The 23084-nt window shown below is 44.5% G+C and overlaps 1 protein-coding gene and 1 pseudogene across 4 annotated transcripts in view; one reads left to right on the forward strand and one right to left on the reverse strand.

Moving 5' to 3' along the window:
- The window catches only part of ITGAM (integrin subunit alpha M), a 37836-nt gene extending 15089 nt beyond the window's left edge, over positions 1-22747 (forward strand). For 2 of the 3 annotated variants that reach the window (XM_082358534.1, XM_082358536.1), the window contains 21 exons: positions 11-84; positions 2497-2626; positions 2896-3038; positions 8869-9009; positions 9098-9307; positions 12714-12844; positions 13378-13541; positions 15668-15822; positions 15919-16050; positions 16222-16295; positions 16528-16669; positions 16765-16887; positions 17907-17986; positions 18857-18940; positions 19289-19364; positions 19996-20103; positions 20303-20386; positions 20544-20657; positions 20743-20844; positions 21071-21181; positions 21500-22747. In XM_082358534.1, the coding sequence (XP_082214660.1) occupies positions 11-84; positions 2497-2626; positions 2896-3038; positions 8869-9009; positions 9098-9307; positions 12714-12844; positions 13378-13541; positions 15668-15822; positions 15919-16050; positions 16222-16295; positions 16528-16669; positions 16765-16887; positions 17907-17986; positions 18857-18940; positions 19289-19364; positions 19996-20103; positions 20303-20386; positions 20544-20657; positions 20743-20844; positions 21071-21181; positions 21500-21661 (2540 nt within the window). In that variant the 3' untranslated portion in view covers positions 21662-22747. The remainder of the gene's footprint in view (positions 1-10; positions 85-2496; positions 2627-2895; positions 3039-8868; positions 9010-9097; positions 9308-12713; positions 12845-13377; positions 13542-15667; positions 15823-15918; positions 16051-16221; positions 16296-16527; positions 16670-16764; positions 16888-17906; positions 17987-18856; positions 18941-19288; positions 19365-19995; positions 20104-20302; positions 20387-20543; positions 20658-20742; positions 20845-21070; positions 21182-21499) is intronic. The other variant, XM_082358535.1, reaches the window with a different exon arrangement.
- On the reverse strand, positions 16831-17832 carry LOC309614238 (annotated as a pseudogene). The gene is made up of 2 exons: positions 17829-17832; positions 16831-17294 (listed from the first exon to the last, which is right to left on the reverse strand). The product of its transcript is annotated as an uncharacterized misc_RNA (transcript).
- Positions 22748-23084: the final 337 nt, after the last annotated feature.

The raw sequence follows: 23084 nt of genomic DNA on the forward strand, positions 1-23084 counted from the left end.
CTCCTCACAGGTACGCACACAGGAAGTACCAGCTCCTTTGAGTATGAGATGTCTCAGGAAGGCTTCAGTGCTGTCTTCACCTCTGTAAGTGGTCTTTTGTTCAATTGGGGTTGGGGGCAAGACGAAGAGGGAGAAGAGGTTCAAAGGTTTGGGGGCTCATCTCTGTGACAGGTGTTTGTTGGGAGGCACCTCTTTGATGGGCAGCAGTGGTCCCTTCTCTCTTCCTCATCAATCCTGTTCTCTTTTTTAAAAAATTGAGATATAATGGACATATAACATGATAATAGCCTCAGGTGCACAACATAGTGATTTAATATATGTATATAGCATTGCGAATTCATCACCACAATAAGTCTAGTTAACATCCATCACCTTACACAGTTACACAATTTTTTTTTCTTGTGATGAGAACTTTAAGATTTATTCTCTTAGCAACTTTCAAATATACAATACAGTATTAACTGTAGTCACCATGCTGTACATTACACCACCAGGATTTATTTATTTTATGACTGGAAGTTTGTACTTTTTCTTTTTTTTAACATCTTTATTGGAGTATAATTGCTCTACAATGGTGTGGTAGTTTCTGCTTTATAACAAAGTGAATCAGTCATACATATACATATATCCCCATATCTCCTCCCTCTTGCGTGTCCCTCCCACCCTCCCTATCTCATCCCTCTAGGTGGTCACAAATCACCGAGCTGATCTCGCTGTGCTATGCAGCTGTTTCCCACTAGCTATCTATTTTACATTTGGTAGTGTACATATGACCATGCCACTCTCTCACTTCGTCCCAGCTTACCCTTCCCTCTCCCCGTGTCCTCAAGTCCATTCTCTACTTCTGCGTCTTTATTCCTGTCCTGCCCCTAGGTTCTTCATAACCATTTTTTTTTTTTTTTTTTTTAGATTCCATATATATGTGTTGGCATATGGTATTTGTTTTTCTCTTTCTGACTTACTTCACTCGGTATGACAGACTCTAGGTCCATCCACCTCACTACAAATAACTCAATTTTGTTTGAAGTTTGTACTTTTTGACCACTTTCACCCATTTTGCACGCCACCCACCGCTGCCTTTGGCAATCACCAATCTGTTCTCTGTACGTATAAGTCTGTTATTTTTAACTTCACATATAAGTAAGATCATGCAGTGTTTGACTTTCTCCGATTTATTTCACTCAGCATAATCCTCCAGGTCCATCCATGTTGTCACAAAGGGCAGGACTTCCTTCTTTTTAATGGCTGAATAATATTCCATTGTGTACATATACACTACATTTTCTTTATTTGTTCATCCGTTCATGAACACATAGGTTGCCTCCATGTCTTGGCTATTGTAAAAAATGCTGCAATGATCATGGGGTTGCATGGGGTTGCACTAGCTTTTCAAGGTAGTGTTTTCATTTCTTTTGGATATTTATCCAGAAGTGTAATTGCTGGATCATACTGTAGTTTTATTTTTAAAGTATTGAGGAACCCCCATACTCTTTTCCATAGTGGCTTCACCAATTACATTTCCACCAACAGTGTACAAGGGTTCCCTTTTCTACACATCCTTAACAACACTTATTTCTTCTCTTATGATGCCAGGCATCTAACAGGTGTGAGGTGATACCTCATCGTGGTTTTGATTTGCATTTCCTTGATGATTAGTGATGTTGAGCACTTTTTTCATGCACCTCTTGGCCATCTGTATGTCTTCTTTGGAAAAATGTCTTTTCGGATCCTCTGCCCATTTAAAAATCAGGTTTTAAAACAAACTTTTGAGTTGTATGAGTTCTTTATATATTTTGGATATTAACCCCTTATTTGATATATGATTTGCAAATATTTTCTTCTGCTCTGTAGGTTACCTTTTCATTTTGTTGATGATTTCCTTTGCTATGTAGAAGCTTTTTAGTTGATGTAGTCCCACTGCTTATTTTGTTTTTGGTGTTAAATCTAAAAACTCATCGCCAAGACAAATGTCAAGGAGATTACTACCTATGTTTTCTTCTTGGAGTTTTATGGTTTCATGTCTTATGTTCAAGTCTTTAATCCATTTTGAACTGATTTTTGTGACTAGTGTAAGATAGCGGTCCAGTTTCATTCTTTTGCATGTGGCTGTCTAATTTTCCCAACACCATTTATTGAAGAGACTGTCCTTTCGCCATCGTATATTATTCTCTCCTTTGTTGTATATTGATTTACCATATATGCATGGGTTTATTTCAGGGGTCTCTGTTCTGTTCCATCGATCTACATGTCTGTTTTTATGCCAATACCATACTGTTTTGATAACTATAGTTTTGCAATATAGTTTGAAACCAGGAAGTGCGATGCCTCCAGCTTTGTTCTTTCTCAAAATTGCTTTGATTATTTGGGGTCTTTTGTGGTTCCATACAAATTTTAGGATTGTTTGTTCTATTTCGGTGAAAAAATGCCATTGGGATTTTTGATAGGGACAACGCTGAAGCTCTAGATTTCTCAATCCTGTTCTACCTTCTTGCCCAGGATGGTCCCTTGTTGGGCGCTGTGGGGAGCTTTGACTGGGCTGGCGGAGCCTTTCTGCATACGTCAAAGGATAAAGTCACCTTCATCAACACAACCAGGGTAGATTCAGACATGAATGATGCTTACTTGGGTAAGTAGAGAGGGCAGGGTTACTTTAAGAAGGGGTCAGGATATGGCATAACTCAACTAGTTTAGATGTCCTTGGATCTTTCATAAGCTCTAGGGATAGGTTTAAAGACAGAAATTTCAAAGCTTCATTTTAATTATGTTAACGAAGAAGAATATAGTGCAGGGTCCAATTACGCCAAGCTCCCAAGCATGGGGCTGCCCCACTGCCCCTGCTCAAGGGATAGTCCTGTTGGAGGGGGCAGTGTTTTCCTCTTAGTTCATTATCTTCAGGTTATGCTGCTGAAGTCATCTTGCAGAACCGGGTGCAAAGCCTGCTTCTGGGGGCGCCTCGATATCAGCACATCGGCCTGGTGGTGATATTCAAAAAGAATGCAGGTGCTTGGGAGAAAAAAGCTGAAATCAAGGGCACCCAGGTGAGTGCAGAGTGTGTAGGGCATGGATGTGCCAACAGAGGCACCCTGGGGGCTGAGGGCTTCTGGGATGGGCATCATCAGATCCCAAGTGTGACAGAGTTTTGTAAAGCAGAGGGCTTTAAGCTGGAGAGTCATGGGACCAACTTTGCATTTGAGAATGTTGTGTCCTCACTTTTCTAATAATGGTAAATAACAACACTTGACCTGTACAGAGCTCTCTACAAGTCTACCTGTACACAAAGCTGGCATTTGACCAGTCCATAACCAGTATAGCCATATTAGTTATTAAAATATTGAAATAATTCTATATCTGTCAATAAATAGCTGTTTCCTTGAGACATCCTTCCCCCCTGCACCTGCCATACACTCTGGCCCCTCCCCCCAATACTCTTTGAACTTCCCCATGATCCAGCAACTATGAAGTCAGACAGGGAACCTCAGGGCACCTCTAGGACCCACTCCAGCTAAGCCCATGGTTGGTGCCTGAGAAGTCCCAGGAGTTCAATATTTTGAATATCACCCCTGCAAAAGCTGTTTTTTAAAATCCTCAAAAAAGTATCAGCAAACAGAATCCAGCAATCTATAAAAAGGATAGCACATCATGACCAATTGCGGTTTATCCCAGGAATGATGCGGGGCTTGTTCAACAATGTTGCAGAAATGGACAAGCTGATTCTAAAGTTCATATGACAATGCAAGAGACCCAGAATAGCCAAAATAATCTTGAGAAAGAAGAACTAAGAAGAACTAAGTCGGAGGATTCACACTTCCCAATTTTGAAACTTACTACAAAGTTACAGTAATCAAGACAGGGTGGTACCAGCATAAGGATAGACCAGTGGAATAGAACTGAGAGTCCACAAATAAACCCATACATCTATGGTCAATTGATTTTCAAAAAAGGTGCTGGGTCAACTGGATGTCCACAGGCAAAAGAATAAATTTGGACCCTTACCTCACAATATGCAAAAATTAATTCAAAATAGATCAAAGACCTAAATGTAAGAACTAAAGCTATAAGTCTCTTAGAGGGATTCATAGGTGAATTTTTGTAACTTTAGATTTGGCAACGATTGTTTAGATATGACACTACAAGCACAAGCAATCAAAGATAAAATAGATTAGTTGGACTTCATTAAATTAAAACTTTTGAGCAGCAAAGGACACTATCAAGAAAATGAAAAGAATGGGAGAAACTATTTACAAATCATATATCTGATAAAGGTCTAGTATTTAGAATATATAACGAACTTTTACAATTCAACAATAAAAGGCCAACCTCATGTAAAAATGGGCAAAGGATTTGAATAGATATTTCTCCAGATGAGACATAAAAATGACCAATAAGCACATGAAAAGATGTTCAACTTTATTCGTCATTTGGGAAATACAAGTCAAAACCACAATAGAGATACCATTAGAATGGCTACTTAAAGAAAAGAATGAAAAATAACACATGTGGGTGAGGATGTGGAGAAATTAGAACCCTCATACATTGCTGGTGGGAATGTAAAATAATACAGCCCTTATGGAACACAATTTGACAGTTCCTCAAAAAGTTAAATATAGATTTATCATATGACTCAGAAATTTCACTCCTAGGTATATACCCTTTTCCAGAATGAAAATAGTTGTTCAAACAAAAACTTATACGTGAATGTTCATAGCAGCATTATTCATAATAGTCAAAAGGTAGAAAGAACCTAAATGTTCATTAACTTATGAATAGATAAACAAAATGGGGTATATCCATACAGTGGAATACTATTTAGCCATAAAAAGAGTGAAGTGTTGACACACGCTACAACATGGATAAACCTTGAAAAATTTATGCTACATGAAAATAGCCAGTCACAAAAGGACACATATTATATGATTTAATTCATCTGAAACGTCTAGAGTAGACAAACCCACAGTCAGAAAGTAGATTAGGGCTTCCCTGGTGGCGCAGTGGTTAGGCATCTGCCTGCCATTGCAGGAGACACGGGTTCGAGCCCTGGTCTGGGAGGATCCCACATGCCACGGAGCAACTAAGCCCGTGGGCCACAACTACTGAGCCTGTGCTCTAGAGCCCGCAAGCCACAACTACTGAGCCCATGCGCCACAACTACTGAAGCTTGTGTGCCTAGAAGCCCATGCTCTGCAACAAGAGAAGCCACCGCAATGAGAAGCCTGTGCACCGCAACGAAAAGTAGCCCCAGCTTGCCGCAATTAGAGAAAGCCCATGCGCAGCAATGAAGACGCAATGCAGCCCAAAACCACCCCCCAAAAACCAAACAAAAACAAAAAAAACTAAAAGTAGAACTACCACATGATCCAGCAATTCCACTCCACTCCTGGGAAAATACTGAAGCCCGCGCGCCTAGAGTCCGTGCTCCGCAACAACAGAAGCCACCGCAATGAGAACCCGCGCACAGCAACGAAGACCCAACGCAGCCATAAATAAATTAATTAATTAATTAAAAAAAAAAAAAGAAAGTAGATTAGTGGTTGCCAGGGTATGGTGGGGGGTGGATTGGGAGTGACTTCTAACAGTTACAGGGCTTCTTTCTGGGGTGATGGAAATGTTTTGGAATTAGTGGTGATGGTTACATAACGTTGTGAATATACTAGAACCCACTAAATTTTATACTTTAAAATGATGAATTTTGTGGAATGTAAATTTTATTTCAATTTAAAAGAGCCATTCTGAAAAATAACTCAATGTAATTCACCATAACAACAGACTAGAGAAGAAAAACGTAATAATCTTAACAGATACAGAGAAAGAATTTGACAAAATACATTCTTTCATGATGTTTTCTTCTCAGCAAACTAAGAATTAAAGGGAACTTCCTCAACCTGAGAAAGAACATTTACAAAAAAATCTACAGCTAGCACCATATTTAAAAGTAAAAGAGAATGTTTTTCTCCTAAAATTGGAAACAAGGCAGGAATATCCACTCTTACCACTCCTATACAACATCATACTGGAAGAGGTAGCTGGTGCAATAAGACAAGAAGAGAAAAGAAAAAAGAGCATGTGGAGTGGAAAGGAAAAAATAAAGCTGTCTCTATTTGGGGATGACATGATTGTTTGCATGGAAAATCCCAAAGAATCTACAAAAAAGCTATATAAGTTATTTCAGTGAGTTCTCAGGATACAAGATCAATATGTAAAAATCAGTTTTATTTCTATGCTAACAATGAACATTTGGAAATTTAAATTTAAAGAAAAAGGACCATTTATTAATACAATAGCACCAAAGACCATGAAATACTTAGGTATAAATCTAACAAAATGTGTACAACATCTTTATACTGAAAACTACAAAACACTAATGAGAGAAATCAAAGCCCTAAATAAATGGAGAAATATACTGTGTTCATGGACTGGAAAACTCAAAATTGTTAAGATGTCACTTTTCCTCAAGTCGATCTATAGTCTCAACACAATGCCAATCAAAATCCTATTTTATTTTGTAGAATTGACAAGCTAATTCTAAGATTTATATGGAAAATCAAAGAAAGTAAAATATCCAAAACAGTTTTGAAAAGGATCTTAGGTAAATACCATTAGGTATTTAGTGGAAGATTCATACACTATGTGATTTTTAGGCTTTCTATAAAGTTACAGGAAGCAGGACAGCGTGGCATTGACAAAAGGATAGACATGAAGATCAGTGGAACAGAATAGGCCTGAAGTATAAGCCTGACACATTGATTTTCAATAAAGGCACAAAGACAATTCAATGGAGAGTTCAGTGGTGCTGGAACAATTGAACATCCATGGTAACAAAACAAAACAAAATCCTTACCCATATCTTGTCAATTCAACCATGTTAAGATTAATTTAAATCGATCATAGAGCTAAATGTAAAATCTAAAACTACTATACTTGTGGGAGAAAACATAGGATAAAATTTTTGTGACCTTGTGTTAGGCAAAGAATTCTTAGATATAACACTAAAAGCATGGTCCATAAAGAAAAAATTGATAACTAAGATTTCAACAGAATGGAAAGTTTTGCTCTCTTCATTAAGAGAATGAACAGATAAGCTACAGACTGGGAGAAAATATTCACAAATTTTACTTCTTTTTTAAAAAATTACATATCTGACAAAGGACTTAATCCAGAATATATAAAGGATTTCAAAACTCGAGAATAAGAAGTCAAACAATCCAATTCAAAAATAAGCAGAGTATTTGAACAGACACTTCACCAAAGAAGATATGTAAATGGCAAATAAGCACATGAAAACATGTCCCATGTCATTAAATCATTACGGAAATGCAAAATAAAACCACAATGAGATACAACTGCACACCGATTAGTATGGTTAACATAAAAAAGGAAGTAAATTGGCAGTATCAAGTCCTGGCAAGGATGTGTAGCAACTAAAACTCTCAGACATTGCTGTTGGAATGGAAAATGGCATGGCTGCTTTGGAAAACAGTTTTCAGTATCTTACAAAGTTCAATATGCAGTTGCCATAACACTCAGATATTTACCCAGGAGAAATAAAAATAGACGTTCACTGGAAAACCTGTATATGAATGTTTCTAGTAGCTCTATTCGTAACTGCCAAAAGTTAGAAACAACCTGAATATCCCTCAACTGGGGAATGGATAAACAAACTGTGGTACATCCATACAATGGAATACTAGTCAGAAATAAAAGGGAACGGATTACTGATACACGCAAAAACTTGGATGAATCCTAAATGCTTACTCTAGTTGAAAGAAGCCAGACCCAAAAGGCTACATACTGTATGGTTCCATTTATATAACATTCTGGAAAAGGCAAAACTATAGGGACAAAAACAGATCAGTGGTTGTCAGGGGCTGGTGACTGAGGGAAGAGGTTGATTACAGCATAAGGGAATATTTTGGGGGTGATGAAAGTGTTCTGAATCTTGACCATCGTGGCAGTTACACGAATTTATGTATTTGTCAAAACTCATAAAACTAAACTAAAAAGTCTGAATTTTTTTGTATGGAAATTATACCCTAATAAACTTGACCTAAAAACAAAAAAATCCTGTTGACTTTAGGATGAAGCTTAAATGCCTTTACTGGACCATTGGGAGGCCTCCCTCAGTGGTGTGTGGGGCAGAAATCAGACTGTAGTGAGTCATGTCTTGACGTCCTCTGCACTTTCCTCCCTAGGACTTGCCCCAGAAGCTTGAAATTTCCATATACATCTCCCTTTTATCTGTTACTATTCCACCCTGCTGCACCTAGAGCCTTGGAAGGCACTGTCTCCACTACCCAGCCTCACGCTTAGCAAATAGAAAACCCTTGTTTGTTGAATGAAAGAATGACTAAATGGATGATTCCTATGGATGAATTCTACCTATTTACATTGAACATATTTTGGTGTTTTTTTGAACATACTTTTAAGATTCTTTTAAAAGGTAGACATTATTTCTCAATATCATGCAAAAAAATTCCTGTGGCAATAGTTGTTTTTCATCTAAGCCAGTTGATTCCTTGTTAGCCAGACTGCCAAATTTGACTTACCTCCCTAAAGACTTGCAATATATTGAAAGGATATCCTGTCTGGTCTTCCAGGCTTTTCTTTCTGTATTTTCAAATCCAACTTCTTCGCTACCTTAATCATCTCCCTGGAACACCATTTGGGGTAGATCCTCACTACCTGTCAACTCTACCATATACTCCTCTAACTGGCAGTACATTCAAACAAGGATTGATCATGAAACAGAGAGAGAACCACATCCGCTCCAAAGGGCTTTCCTCAGCAGGCATGATTTTTCTTCACAGGGAGAAAAATCCCCGTGCTCTGCTTTAGGTGGAAAGAGGTATGTGATCTTGGCCTTATCTCTTTCAGATCGGCTCCTACTTCGGGGCCTCCCTCAGCTCCGTGGACGTGAACAGAGATGGCAGCTCCGACCTGGTCCTCATCGGGGCCCCCCATTACTATGAGCAGAGCCGGGGGGGGCAGGTGTCCGTGTGCCCCTTTCCCCGGGGGGTGAGTGGCTGATGAGACCCGGGCTGGGTGGGGTCTGGGTGTGGAGGGGTCGCCTGGGTTGAGCCCTGACACTGTTTTTGTTCTGCAGAGGGCTAAGTGGCAGTGTGGTGCTGTCCTGCGAGGGGAGCAAGGCCACCTCTGGGCCCGCTTTGGGGCAGCTCTGACGGTGCTGGGGGATGTGAATGGGGACAGGCTGACGGACGTGGCCATTGGGGCCCCGGGAGAGCAGGAGAACCGGGGTGCTGTCTACCTGTTTCACGGAACCTCGGGACTGGGCATCAGCCCCGCCCACAGCCAGGTGAGGCCCGGTCACTATTTTTGTTATAACTGTAGCCTCTTTGCCAATCTGTCCCTTTCTAATTCAATATTCCGACAGCTGCCAGATCAGTTCTCCCAGTAGTCCTTTTCGGAAGCTTCAAAAATAACACATACTTCACAGAAAAGATTCATTCTTACCACAACTAGAGGAGGTGCACAGGGCCATCATCACTCCCACTTTACAGACGAGAAGATGAAGGCTCAGAGGTGATGAACGCTGAGGTGGAAGTGTTAGGATGTAGACATTCCTTTCCTCCGAATCTCAGTCTTGGTAGGATTACCAGCAGACCCGGTTTGCCCACATCTGTCTCGGTTTTAGCACTGAAAGTCTCACAGCTCAGGAAGGCCTATGGTTGGTCACCCTTCCAGGACTGCATGCTTCATGGGCTTGTGACTTGTGCAGTTACACGGGGCTCCTGTCTCAGAACGGCGCTGTGCTTAGATTAAGGCTCTGCTCTGGCCATCTTGAAACTCTTAACAACTTTTGAACAAGGAGTCCTACATTTTTTTCTCCCCACTGGGTCCTGCAAATTATGTAGCTGATCCTGATGGTTGGTCACTTGAAATGCGGGTCACCACAACTGGTTTCCTCTCTAAACTGGCTCCCTGTTTCCTGCTGGATGAAGCCCACTGTCTGGAGGGACCCCCACGGTCTGGCAGTCTCCCATCACAGCCCGCCGAGGCCATCCAGTCTGCTGGCTTCTGGTCTCTGTTTTTTTTTCCAGCCTCACATTTTTCTTCTGTCCTTTCTCTGTCTCCTCATCACTCCTGCCAAATCCCTCACCCTAGAGGTTCAACCCTACCCACACATCCAAATCACCTGAAGGTCTTAAAAAACAGGTGCCTGGGCCCTGCCAGTAGGGGTTCTGATTTAATTGGTCTGGGGTCAGGGCCCCAGGCATCAGTAGAGTTTTTTCAACATTGTATTTAGAAAAATTTCAAAGTTAACTGCAAAGTTGAAAGACTTGTCCAGTGGACATCTGTATATTTATGAGCTAAAATCTACGATGAATATTTTACTAGATTTACTTTATCACATCTCCATCCTTTTTCTACCTGTCCATCAAGTTCATCGTTACTTTTTCTAGTGCAATTCAAAGTAATTTGCAACACCAGTCCAACTTCGCCCCTAAATACCTCAGCGTGTATATCATCAACTAGAATTCAAAATATTCAAATATGCTTACTGTTATTTTTAAGATCAAATGTACAGACAGGAAAAGCACAAATCTTTAGCCAGTCAAAGAATTTTGAAAAATATAATCCACAATCCTATCAAGATGCTGAACATAATCGTCACTCTAGAAAGTTCCCTCCCGCCCCCATCCAGTCAATTTCTGACCCCATTCCCTCCCAGAGGAAGCTACCGTTCCAATTATTTTCCACCACAGATGAGTTTTGCCCATTCTAGTGTATGGAATAGTACACTACATAGGCCCTAGTATTTTTCACACGCTCTGGAGTTGCAGCCTGGGCTAAGCACTACTGCCTTACATTCTTCCCTCTGTGTCACGGAGCCTCTTTCCACAATTGTGTGAATATTATAATATGCCTCTTTTCATTGGCACCTGTTGTTTCTCTGTGTAAATGGGATTTGAAGGCTCTGGTTTTACTTCACTTTTATTACAAAAGCTTTACATGCTTGTACAAATTAAAAAATCTAAAGTAAACAGTACCGCAGGTTCAGACATTTGGTGTATGTGCTTGGCTGAGGAGCCAATGGGGCGAAGCTACCATCTGTGGGATTATGACTGAACGCCTCTAAGTCAGCATCCCGCCCAGGCGGAACGATGCGGCAGCGCCGCGGAAGCCTCGGTTGGCCTCGGATAGCCGGTCCCCCCCGCCATCCCCGCCGCGCGTTGGGACCGGGGTCCGGTGCGGAGAGCCCTTCGTCCTGGGACACGGGGTGCTGCTGGAAAGGCGGCCGCCCCCTCGCCCGTCACGCACCGCACGTTCGTGGGGAACCTGGTGCTAAACCATTCGTAGACAACCTGCTTCTGGGTCGGGGTTTCGTATGTAGCAGAGCAGCTCCCTTGCTGCGATCTATTGAAAGTCAGCCCTCCACACAAGGGTTTGTAAAATAATAAGAAAAAAAGAAGAAAAAAACCAACAGTGAAAGTCTTAACACCCTCCCCTTATCTGCACCTGGAAAGGAAAACAAGGTAAGGGGAGGGTCCACACACTCACCCACCCTCACCCACACCTACATACCTGCTCTCACCCACCCACAACCCCCATACACCCACTCCCACCCCACAGACTTTGGAATTAAAAAACAAATGCAAAAAGGGTCGTGCAATACTATTGCTCTACTGTTTGCATTTTTTACTTGCTCTTTTCCTATGACTGGGGCTAGGGTGATCAATATGCAGACGAGCAAAACTGCTGTGGCTCTCCCAACTACCATATTATATAATTTCAAAACAAAGCATCCTTCCAACGGAATACGCTAACTTTTTCTCAAAAAAATTTGCAGTGTAATGTACGTGCAGTAAACACACAAATCTCAAGTGATGAATTTTCCTATCTGTGAACTCGAGTAAGCACCACCCAGATTAAGATATAGCACATTTCCAACATCCCACACTTCCTCATTCTTCTTTCTAGTTGATAAATTCACTTAAAAAAAATGGCAGTAAAATATCCATGACCTAAAACTCACCATCTTAACCACTTTTATGTGTACACTTCAGTGGCATTAAGTTCGTGACAAAATCACTTTTAAAATTTCTTAATATATTTGGCTGTTATCCTTTCAGTGTTACTTTTGCACATAGATTAAAGAGTCAAAATTGTTCTTAACAGCTTATTATGAAAAGCAACAATTTCCACACCCACACTGTGATTTCCTCTTCATTTTCCCTCCCCTGAGGAAACCACTTTCAGCTCTTTCAATGATTCTCCATACTTCCCGAGGACACAATTATTTTGCTGCTTCTTGATTTTTGTTTTCGCATTGACTTCCCACTATGGGAGGTGAGGACTGAGCTCTCTTTCAGGCCCCTTTTGCCACATATTCACACGCCTCCCATCCCACCCCCCCATTCCTTAAATTTATATGATAATTTTGCTTAGATCTATGTTCAGTGTTTGCATTTTCCTGACCATGTAAAAGAGATTCAACTGAGTCAAATAGTATACTATATCACTTCTTTCCTGTGAAACTTTTTGTTTTCCCTGGAAAACCCAGTAATTGATGGACACTTGGCTATCATCTCAAGGTTGTGGTCTAAAGCTTAATAGTTACCCTAATTCCTTGAGAAGGTGTGGGAGATATGACTTGAGTGGAGCCCAGACAATCTCTCCTTGGGTCATCCCAGGAGACTGAGTTACACTCTTCCCTATTCTTTCCCACCCCGTTCTCTCCTCCTCTTTTCTACCCTCAGCGGATCACAGGCTCCCAGTTCTCTCCGAGGCTCCAGTATTTTGGGCAGTCACTGAGCGGGGGCCAGGACCTCACAGTGGATGGACTGGTGGACCTGGCTGTAGGGGCTCAGGGGCACGTGCTGCTGCTCAGGTGAGAGCACACCAGGTATCTTCTTTTTCTTAACATATGTACTTCTTTTTATTTTTAATAATTAAAAAAATATTTATTTAGGCTGCATTAGGCCTTCGTTGTTGCTCGGGCTTTCTCTAGTTGCGGCATGCGGGGGTTACTCTTCATTGCGGTGCGCGGGCTTCTCATCATGGTGGCTTCTCTTGTTGCGGAGCATGGGCTCTAGGCGTGCGGGTTTCAGTAGTTGCAGCATGCGGGCTCAGTAGTTGTGGCTTGTGGGCTCTAGGCACGCAGACTTCAGTAGTTGTAGCACGTGAGCTCAGTAGTTGTGGCTCACGAGCTCTAGAGCACAGGCTCAGTAGTTGTGGTGCATGGGTTTAGTTGCTCCCGGGCATGTGGGATCTTCCCGGACCAGGGCTCGAACCCGTGTCCCCTGCCTTGGCAGCCAGATTCTCAACCACTGCACCACCAGGGAAGTCTCCCAGGTATCTTCTTTTTAAGGAGTGGCTTTGCTGTACGAAGGCCCCTGAGGGCCCTCTGGTGTCCCCCCACAGGTCCCAGCCGGTGCTGAAAGTTGAGGCGACCATGGAGTTCACACCCAGGGAAGTGGCAAGGGATGTGTATGAGTGTCGTGAGCGGGTGGTGAAAGGCCAGATCGCTGGGGAGGTCAGAGTCTGCCTCCGTGTCCGCAAGAACACACGGGACAGGCTGGGAGAAGGTGAGGCTGGGTGAGTAAGTCTCAAGAGGTTAAACGACTGGGGACATGGATGGGTGGCCCAGAGTAAAGTTCTCACAGGCTCCGATAGCCTTCTTCAAGCTTGGGTGGAGTGAGCAAGTGGTTCCCCTGCTGGGGGGGTGGGTGGGGAGGCCCAGCAAACACCCCTAAAGAAGTAAGCATGTGGCACTCCTTTACACTCTCAGTTCTCCAGAGAATGAAGGGCCCCTGTGAACTAACCAGGTCTTTTTTTTAAACTGAGAGATAACTCGTTTAAAGGGGAGGTTGAGCTGATGAAGCTAAACACAAACTCACAAAGCATTCAGATATGCATTTTATCACAACTAACTTGACTTCCTTCCTTGTCTCTATTCTCAAAGAGTGGCACTGTGCTTAGGGTGAGGAAGAGTAATGATGGTTCTAGAGAGAAACAGGGGGAGGGGATAAAATTGGTTTCTAGCAGTAATCTTACCGGACTGAGGAGATAGCAGTCAGAATTTCGGGCAGCCAGCATGGCTAGAAATTGAGAGCAAAGTCTTGGAGACTAGAGAATTACAGAGAAGGTGTCCCAGAATCTACATAGAAATTTCCTGTAAGTCATTGGCTGACTTTTAAGCCATGCATGTCCAGATCAATACTCTTAGAAACTCAGTGGAAGACAGCAACTGGAGAGCTCAAGAGTTGAACAGAAATCTAGCAGCTTCCCCATGTTGGGGAAGCAGAGATTTGAGAGGGACCTTAAAAAACACCTTGGTCCTTCTACTGGGACAATGTCCATTGAAACCAGCAAACCAAGAGAAACAATAGACAATAGAAATAGACCCATAGGTGATTCAGCAATTAGAATTATCAGATAAGAATTTAAAAGATAACTAAAATTAATATCTTCGAGAAAAAATAGGAAATGATGGAGAACTTCATAAAAAACCTGGAATTCATGAAATAGAGTTAAATGGAAACACTAGCCCTGAAAAATACACTGAATGAAATTGAGAATTCAATAGATAGATTTAATAGTAGATTAGAAGCAGAACAAACAGATATATACTACTATATATAAAATAGATAAACAGCAAGGATTTACTGTATAGCACAGGGAACTATATTCAATATCTTGTATAACCTATAATGGAAAAGAATCTGAAAAAATATATGTATAACTGAATCACTTTGCTGTACACCTGAAACTAACACAATATTGTAAATCAACTATACTTATATTTTAAAAAAGTAGAACAGAGAATTAGTGAACTGGAAGGTAAGTAAATTGCAAGTATCCAGCTGAACACACAGAGAGAAAAAAGGATGAAAAATAAACCATAGGAGACATATGGGACATGGTGAAAGATCTAAAAAACATGTAATTGGAATTCCAAAAAGAAGGGAGAGAGAGAGACAGAATAAGAAAGAAGCAAGAGTTAAACCTAAATGGTAAAAGAATGTGAAAAAGAATAGATACATGTATATGTATAATTGAATCACTTTGCTGTGCACCTGAAACTAACGCAACACTGTTAATCAACTATACTCCAATATAAAATAAAAATTAAAAAAAAAAAAGAAATGGTGGTAAAGAATTTTCTAAAATTGATGAAAACCATCAAGATTCTCTACCAAATTAGGAACTTCCCTGGCCGTCTGGTGGTTAAGACTCCCTGCTTCCAATGCAGGGGGCGTGGGTTTGATCCCTGGTTGGGGAACTAAAATCCCATATGCCATGTGGCCAAAAAAAAAAAAAAAAAAAGATTCTCTACCAAATCAAAGAAAGATAACATTAGACATTGTACCATCCCAAGGCACAAACTGCTGAAGGCCAAAGACAGAATAAAAGTTAAAAGCAGCCAGAAAAAATATACTTAATTTTCCAGTATGTGACAGAATAGCTACTATTTATTGAGCAGTTACTGTGTGGCAGACACTATGCTAAATGCTCTGTAGGCACTATTTTGTTTTCACTATTGGGAAGGTCCAATATCTTCAATTTAAAAATAAGGAATTGAGGCCCTCAGAGAGCTCAGCTAACATGTCCAAATTCAGATAGCTGGAGAGCAGAGGAGCTGGGCCTCCACCTGCTGCCAGTCTGACTCCAAACCCAGGCTCCTCACCACCATTCTACCCTGCCCCTTCAGGAGATACCCAGAGCACCATCACATATGACCTGGCTCTGGACCCAGGTCGCCCACATTCCCAGGCCATCTTTGAAGAGACAAAGAACAAAACTCTCAGACATATAGTGACGTTGGGGCTGAGTCAGAAATGTGAGACCCTGAAGCTCCAGTTACTGGTGAGCAGAGGGTGACCATACTCCTGGGTCCTCCAAGCATGGGGCGGGCTTGGGATGTTGAGGAGGGCAGACCACCAAAACCCCACTGTCTCTCAGGATTGTGTAGAGGACTCACTGACCCCCATTGCCCTGCGCCTCAACTTCTCTCTGGTGGGAAAGCCCTTGTCCTCTTTTGGGAACCTCCGGCCAGTGCTGGCTGTAGATGCTCCGACACTCTTCACAGCCTCGGTGAGTCTGGGAGCTGGAGTCCTGCAGGGGTGTGGAAGGGACCAGAGGCCAAGGTTGTTGAAGCTCATTTTATTTCATTTCACATAATTTTATTTCAAGATTTCATTTTACTGTTTCATTTCACCTCTTTTCATGATTTCCTTTCATTTTTCTCATACTCTGTTTTGGCAGTTTCCCTTTGAGAAGAATTGTGGCAATGACAGCATTTGCCAGGATGACCTCAGCATCACCTTCAGTTTTATGAGGTGAGTTTCCTGTCCTCATTTTTACACCCAGACCTGCACCATGACCTGCTGCTCTGTTCTTCTCCTGGCCCCCAGGGGAGCCTGGCGCAGAGCAGCTGCCTCAGAGGTGTGTTTGTGTGGCTGCCTTGTGCACTGTCTTCTCTCTCCGAGTGTCCGTGCCTCCTTCCCGCCGGAGCAGACCCGCTGCAGGAAAGCACTCAGCATCTCATGGCATGGCTTGTTCCCACCACAGCCTGGACACCCTGGTGGTGGGTGGTTCCCGGGACTTAAACGTGACGCTGACTGTGAGAAACCAGGGCGAGGACTCCTACAGAACACAGGTCACCTTCTTCTACCCATCTGGCTTGTCCTATCGGAGGGTGTCAGGCGCCCAGGTAGCCAAACCCTTCTTAGGCTCCATCTGACTTTGCGTTCCCTGCCCCCATGGCTGGTGTTTGACATCATCACCTCTGCCTCCCTTGCCTTCCAGAACCAGCGCTCACAGCGGTTCTGGCGCCTGATCTGTGAGTCTGACGTCTCCACTGAAGGGTCTGGGACCTTGAAGAGCACCAGCTGCAGCATAAACCACCCCATCTTCCTAGAGAACTCAGAGGTCAGGCTGTTGGCTCCTCCTCCCTTTTTCTCCTTTGTCTTCCTCTGAATTCTTCCCTAGTTCTTCTTTTTCTTCTTCTTCTTCTTTCCTCCTCCTCTTCCTTTTTCTTCTTCTTCTTCTTCTTCCTCTTCTTCTTCTTCTTCTTCCCCTTCTTCTTCTTCTTCTTCTTCTTCTTCTTCTTCTTCTTCTTCTTCTTCTTCTTCTTTTTCTTCTTCTTCTTCTTCCTCTTCTTCTTCCCCTTCTCCTTCTCCTTCTTCTTCTTCTTCTCCTTCTTCTTCTCCTCCTTCTCCTTCCTCTTCTCCTTCCCCTTCTCCTCCTTCTTCTTCTCCTTCTTCTCCTCCTCCTTCTTCTGCTATTTCTACTTCTTCTCCTCCTTCTCCTTCTCCTCCTTCTTCTTCTTTGCTGCACTGCATGGCTTGTGGGATCTTAGTTTCCTGGCCAGATATTGAACCTGCGCCCTCGGCAGTGAAAATGCATGGAGTCCTAACCAATGGACCGCCAGGGAATTCTCTTCTTTCTTTTAAAAGTAGATGTTTCTTTTTTTTGAAAAACAGCTTCATTGAGATAAAATTCATCTACCACACAATTCACCCACTTCAAGTATACAATCCAGTGGCTTTTGCAATGTTCACAGTGTTGTGCATCCATCACCATGATCAATGTTAGTGTATTTTATTACCCCAAGAAAAGACCCTGCTCCCCTTAGCCATCAGCCTGTGTCATCCCATCTCTCCCAGCCCTAGGCAACCACTACTCTATTTGCTGTCTTGAGATTCACCTATTCTGGATATTTCATATAAATGGAATCATATAATAGGATTGCTTCTTTGACTGAGCATCATGCTTTCAAGGATCATCCATGTTGCAGGATGTATTAATACTCAGATTCTTTCTACTGCTGAATAATATTCTGTTGTACGGATGTGCCCCATTTTATTTACCCATTCTTCAGCTGATGGACATTTGGGTTGTTCCTTCTCTCTTACTCTTGTCACTGTCTCTTCTTTCTCCAACTCCAGATCACCTTCAATATCACATTTGACGTGAACCCTGATGCTTTCTTTGGAAACAAACTACTTCTCAAGGCCAATGTGACCAGGTGCGCTATGCCTGGCCTCCTCCATTTTGAGGCCCCAGCCCCCGGCACCCCTGTTCAGGGTGGACCATTGCCCTCTCCCCACTGGTTCTCCCTTCAGTTCATTTGTTTACTCAACAAACACCAACTGAGCACCCACCACGTTCCAGGCATGGCCCCCTGTGCTGGTGGAACAGTGATGGACAAGACAGCTGTGATTCTTGCCCTCACAGAGGTTATAATTTAGGGGCAAAGACAGACAGGAAAGCCGATGATTATGATACAGTATGAAATGAATGATGTCCAGTCTTCTTGGGAGATTGGTGTTCAGAGAAGACTATACATTCAGGCTGTGAGTTAGCCAAGCAAAGGCATGAATTGAGGCTGGGCATGAAGACAGAGAGAAGGAAGTGTGGACCAAGCAAAGCCCGGAGACTGCAAAGGTCAGGCTGAGTTTGAGCACAGGAGGCAGGATTGAAGGAGTTGGTTAGATATAGGCCGTGTCATGAAATGACATGATGAGTGCTCTTAGGGAACTTGCAGTTTAACTTGGGAGTGACGTGATCACCTTTGCATGCTAGAAAGATCACTCTCCAGGAGCGGGGGAGATTGGGGTGGGAGTCATTTTGAATTCAGGGGACCAGTGAGAAGAAGACATCCTTCTGCAGGCATCCATCCTGGTGAGTAGGGATGGGCCTGGGCTACACAGGGGCAGCCCTGATCTTTCCTACAATCTCTGTTTCCTCTGTTGGATTTAGAGGACAGCGTTTAAGATGCTGAGAGGACAGGACTTGGTGGTTGGTTGGTGATGGAGGGTGAGGGAGAGGAAGAAGGAGAAGGAAAGGCTGATTCTCAATTCTCAAGAGCTGACCAGAGCTCTCTGTTTCCCTTCAGTGAGAACAACATACCTGGGAACAACAAAACCGAATTCCAGCTGCAGCTGCCTGTGAAATACGCTGTCTACATGGTGGTCACCAGGTACTGGCTGCTGGGGCTTTTAGTTCTGCCTTCACCACTGGGCTGGACATGGCGCATTGAGTATCTGTGTGCACGAGTCTGTGCACGTGTGCCTGTGAGTGAGTCTGAGGATATGTGTGCACACGTGTGTGTCTGTACGTGCACGTGTACGTGTGTGTGTGAGGGGCTCAAACTGGCACATGCTGCAGGTCCCACCCACACTGCCCCTGCACACCATCCCGCTCGCACCCTCTCAGGGCTGCGTAACCTGCGTGCCTGTTCACCCCTTTACACACTTAGCCCAAGAACCCCTCCCAGGACTCCCCTGATGTTCTGTCACCTCCTGCCCCTTCTTCTTTCTCCCATCAGCCTTGAGGTCTCGACCAAATATCTCAACTTCACAGCCTCAGAGAAGACCAGCCACATTATAGAGCATCAGTATCAGGTGGGGAGCTGAGAAGGAGCCTGGGGAGGGAAATCGAGATGATGGGAACACAGAAAGAATGGTAGGAGGGACTTCCCTGGTGGTCCAGTGGTTAAGACTTTGCCTTCCAATGCAGTGGGCACGGGTTTGATCCTTGGTCGGGGAACTAGGATCCCGCATGCCACGTGGCCAAAAAAATATATGATGGGAAACATGCACGAGGTGCCTGCTTTGGGCCAGGCTCTGTTCTGAGCTTGCTGTGAATCCACACACATCACCACGTGCATCCGTATGTGTATACACACACGTATTAACTCATTTTATCTTCGCAATGACCCTGTAACAGAGGTACTGTTGTCTCCCCCAGTTTATAGATGAAGAAACTGGGGCTCAGAGAGGCTAACAGAACATGCCCACAGTCTCACCCCTAGTGAGTGGAAGAGCCACTGCTTCCGACCAGCCTGTCTGGTTCTGGAATGGGTGTTTAACCCCTGTGCTCTCCTGTCTCTCAGAAAGCATCAAGAGGCAGGATGCTTGGGTCTGTGAGGCCTGATTCAGTACTGGGCTGTCGGGAGTGGGGAGTCTGATTCTAGTTGCTGGTGGGGGCAGAAAGGCCAGAACCCTGATATCTGCCCCTCCCCCCCCCACGCAGTTCAACAACCTGGGAGGGAGGAAGCTCCCCATCAGTGTGGTCTTCTTGGTCCCCATCCAGCTGAACCAGGTGACTGTGTGGGACCAGCTCCACGTCACCTTCTCCCAGGTAAGCACAGCTGGGCCTGAGGATTGGGCCCAGCTCCTCTCTCCACAGCCCTGGTCTTTCCTAAAATCACTTCTGTTTCCTCTGTTGGGTTTTGGAGCCATTTCTGATCCTCTCTTGGACCTCGGTTTTCTCACCTCCCGGAGGGTGGACCCAGGAGCCCTCGCTTCAATCCGTCCTCACAGTGTCCCTCTTTCCTCAGAACCTCTCCAGTAGATGCCACACCAACAAGAGTGACCCTCGTCGCTCTGACTTCCTGGGGGAGCTTAAGAAGACCCCACTGCTGGTGAGACTAAGCCCAGCCTCAGCCTCGGGCTGCACGCAGACTCCGCACTGCCCCCTCACCTGGGCCCAGTACCGGCTCTCATCTGCCGGCTGAGTGCATGGGATGTGGCCTGCATCCAGCTTTCCTGCTCACCTCTCTCCCCTCCTCCCTTCCCCAGAACTGCTCCATCGCTGTCTGCCAGAGAATTCAGTGTGACATCCCGTCCTTTGGCGTCCAAGAAGAATTCAAGGTCACCCTCAAGGGCAACCTCACATTTGACTGGTATATCAAGGTAGGTGGGTACCTGAGGCTCGGCTGGGCACAGATGAGATCCTCCAGGGCCAATGGGTCCAGCTCCCATCCTCTCTCTCCCACAGACTTTGCATAACCACCTTCAGGTTGTGAGCACTGCGGAGATCTTGTTTGATGATTCGGAGTTTGCCCTGCTCCCAGGACAGGGCGCGTTTGTGAGGGCCCAGGTATCTGTCTCGGACACAGAGGGACCGCTGGAGGCAGGAGAGGAGGCTGGGCTTGTGGGAGAGAGAGAGAGAGAGGAGGCTGGGGAGGAGGAGTGAGGGCTGGGGTTAGGGGGCACAGGGGATTTAGTCATGGGGTTCGGGGAGCACACAAGTTCTGACTGGGGAACCCCCAGAAATCCAGAGTCTTTCTCCCCTGATGCCCCCCCTCCCCCTCTCCCTGCTCCAGACAGAGACCAAGGTGGAGCCTTACGAAGTACATAACCCTGTCCCGCTGATCGTGGGCAGCTCGGTTGGGGGGCTGGTGCTCCTGGCCCTGGTCACTGCCGGCCTGTACAAGGTAACTCCCCCGGGGCCCTCTTCCTGCCCCTCCCCTCCCCCCACCCCAGCGGCTTCTCACTCAGCAGCGCCTTCCTGGGTTCAGCTCCCAGCTGTGCCTCGGGCAGCTCACAGAGCCTCAGTTTCTTCAGCTGTAAAATGAGACTATAAATACCCATTCTGTGGAGGTCTTTGGGTTCGTATCTCTAGAGCACTTAGAATGGTCTCTGGTACAGAGTAAACACTATATAAAGAGTACTTATTATTATATTTTAGATTTCTTTCCCTCTTTTCTTTCTCAATAGTGATGCCATCCCCCTCCCTGTCCCACTTTCCCCAGATCTATTCTGCACTCCTCCACGTTATTCTTTGCATCTCTTGGTCCCGCTGTCTCCCAGCCTGGCCTGCATGGCCTTCACTCGCCCTCCTGGCCTTGGTGCCCTTACTCCCCTGCCTCTGCCTCCACAGCTTGGCTTCTTCAAACGACAGTACAAGGACATGATAACTGAAGCTGGTCCTGAAACTGCCTCCCCCCAGTAACAGCAGCTCCTTCCCCACTCCTTGCTGAGTGGCCTTCCCTGCAGCAAACAGGATGTGGTCGGACCGAAGAGTGAGCGGGTCCCCAGGCTGCTGGATGGACACATCTGTTGGGAGACCAGGGCGGTGATGTCTCACTCAGGAGCAACCTGCTTGGGTTTCCATTCCTGTGTGTGTGTGTGTGTGTGTGTGTGCGCGTGCGCGTGCACGAGTGTGAATTGTGTGTGTGGCTCAGATCTCTCTCGCATGAGGACAAGTGCCTTCCGCACAAATCTCAGGCAGAAGGGAGTTGCTTGGGCTTCCTTGTGTGTGGGTGGAGGTGCCATTGGTTCTTCCTCGGGGACAGAAGTGATGGCAGCTTTTGTGGGTGAACACAAAGGGAAGTGCAAGAAATCCTCCCCCAGCTATAGGAAGTGAGACCTCCTTTTGTGTGTGAGCCCGCAGGCCAGCAGGAGCCCATGCAGCTGGGCCTGAGCCTACCTGGACAAGCCAGCAGGAACCTGTCCAACCCATTCCACACTAGAGCTGATGTGTCCAGTGTGCAATGGTGCACCTCCCTTTATGTATTCACTTTATTATTTTAATGCTATTTTTATTTTTTGAATGGATGAACAGGTCCGTAGTATCAAAATCAAAAGACACGCAAGGGTGTGTGATGAAGTTTCCCTTCCATCCTGGTCTGCCAGCCATTTAGGTCTCTTGTAAAGGGTAGTCCAGGTTATGCGTTTGGGGGTCTCCTTCACAAAGATTCTAGGCATATGCAAACACACACACACACACACACACACACACACACACACACACACACACAAGCTTTTGTGCACAAATGGCAGCATGCATTGTTTATACTGTTCTGCATCTTGCTTTCTTCATTAATATGGCTCAGACATTGTTTTATATCAAGACATAAAGTACTTTTTCATTCTTTTATATAGTGCACCATGTTCCACTGTGTGGGTGGATCCTAACGTCCTTGTCTCCCTCCGATATATTATTTCTAGCTTCTCACAATGACAAACAATGGTGAATTAATAAATTGAATATATGTCGTTTTTGCACATGTGTAAGATAATTTATAGGATACATTCCTGGAAGTCTGAATTCTGCCAGAAGCAACCCCAAGAGAAGAATTTGAGTGAAAGAAACTTATTTAGGAGAGACTCCAGGAAATATCAGTGGGGGAGGGACGTGAGCTGGGGAGGGAAAGGCAGCCAGTAAAGGATATATTATCAACAGAGGGACCATTATGAGCTCCTGGAGTGTAACCCCACCGGGGAGGTCTGGGACGCAAAGTAGAACACACACCTTGACACTTCCCACCCGAGCAGAGAAGGAGCTGGCGTATGGATACACCAATTCCACATAGTTATTGGCTGAGGGTTGCTCTT

This window comes from Balaenoptera borealis (assembly GCF_965194805.1).
Source record: "Balaenoptera borealis genome assembly, chromosome: 16".
Classification (NCBI taxonomy): Eukaryota; Metazoa; Chordata; class Mammalia; order Artiodactyla; family Balaenopteridae; genus Balaenoptera; species Balaenoptera borealis.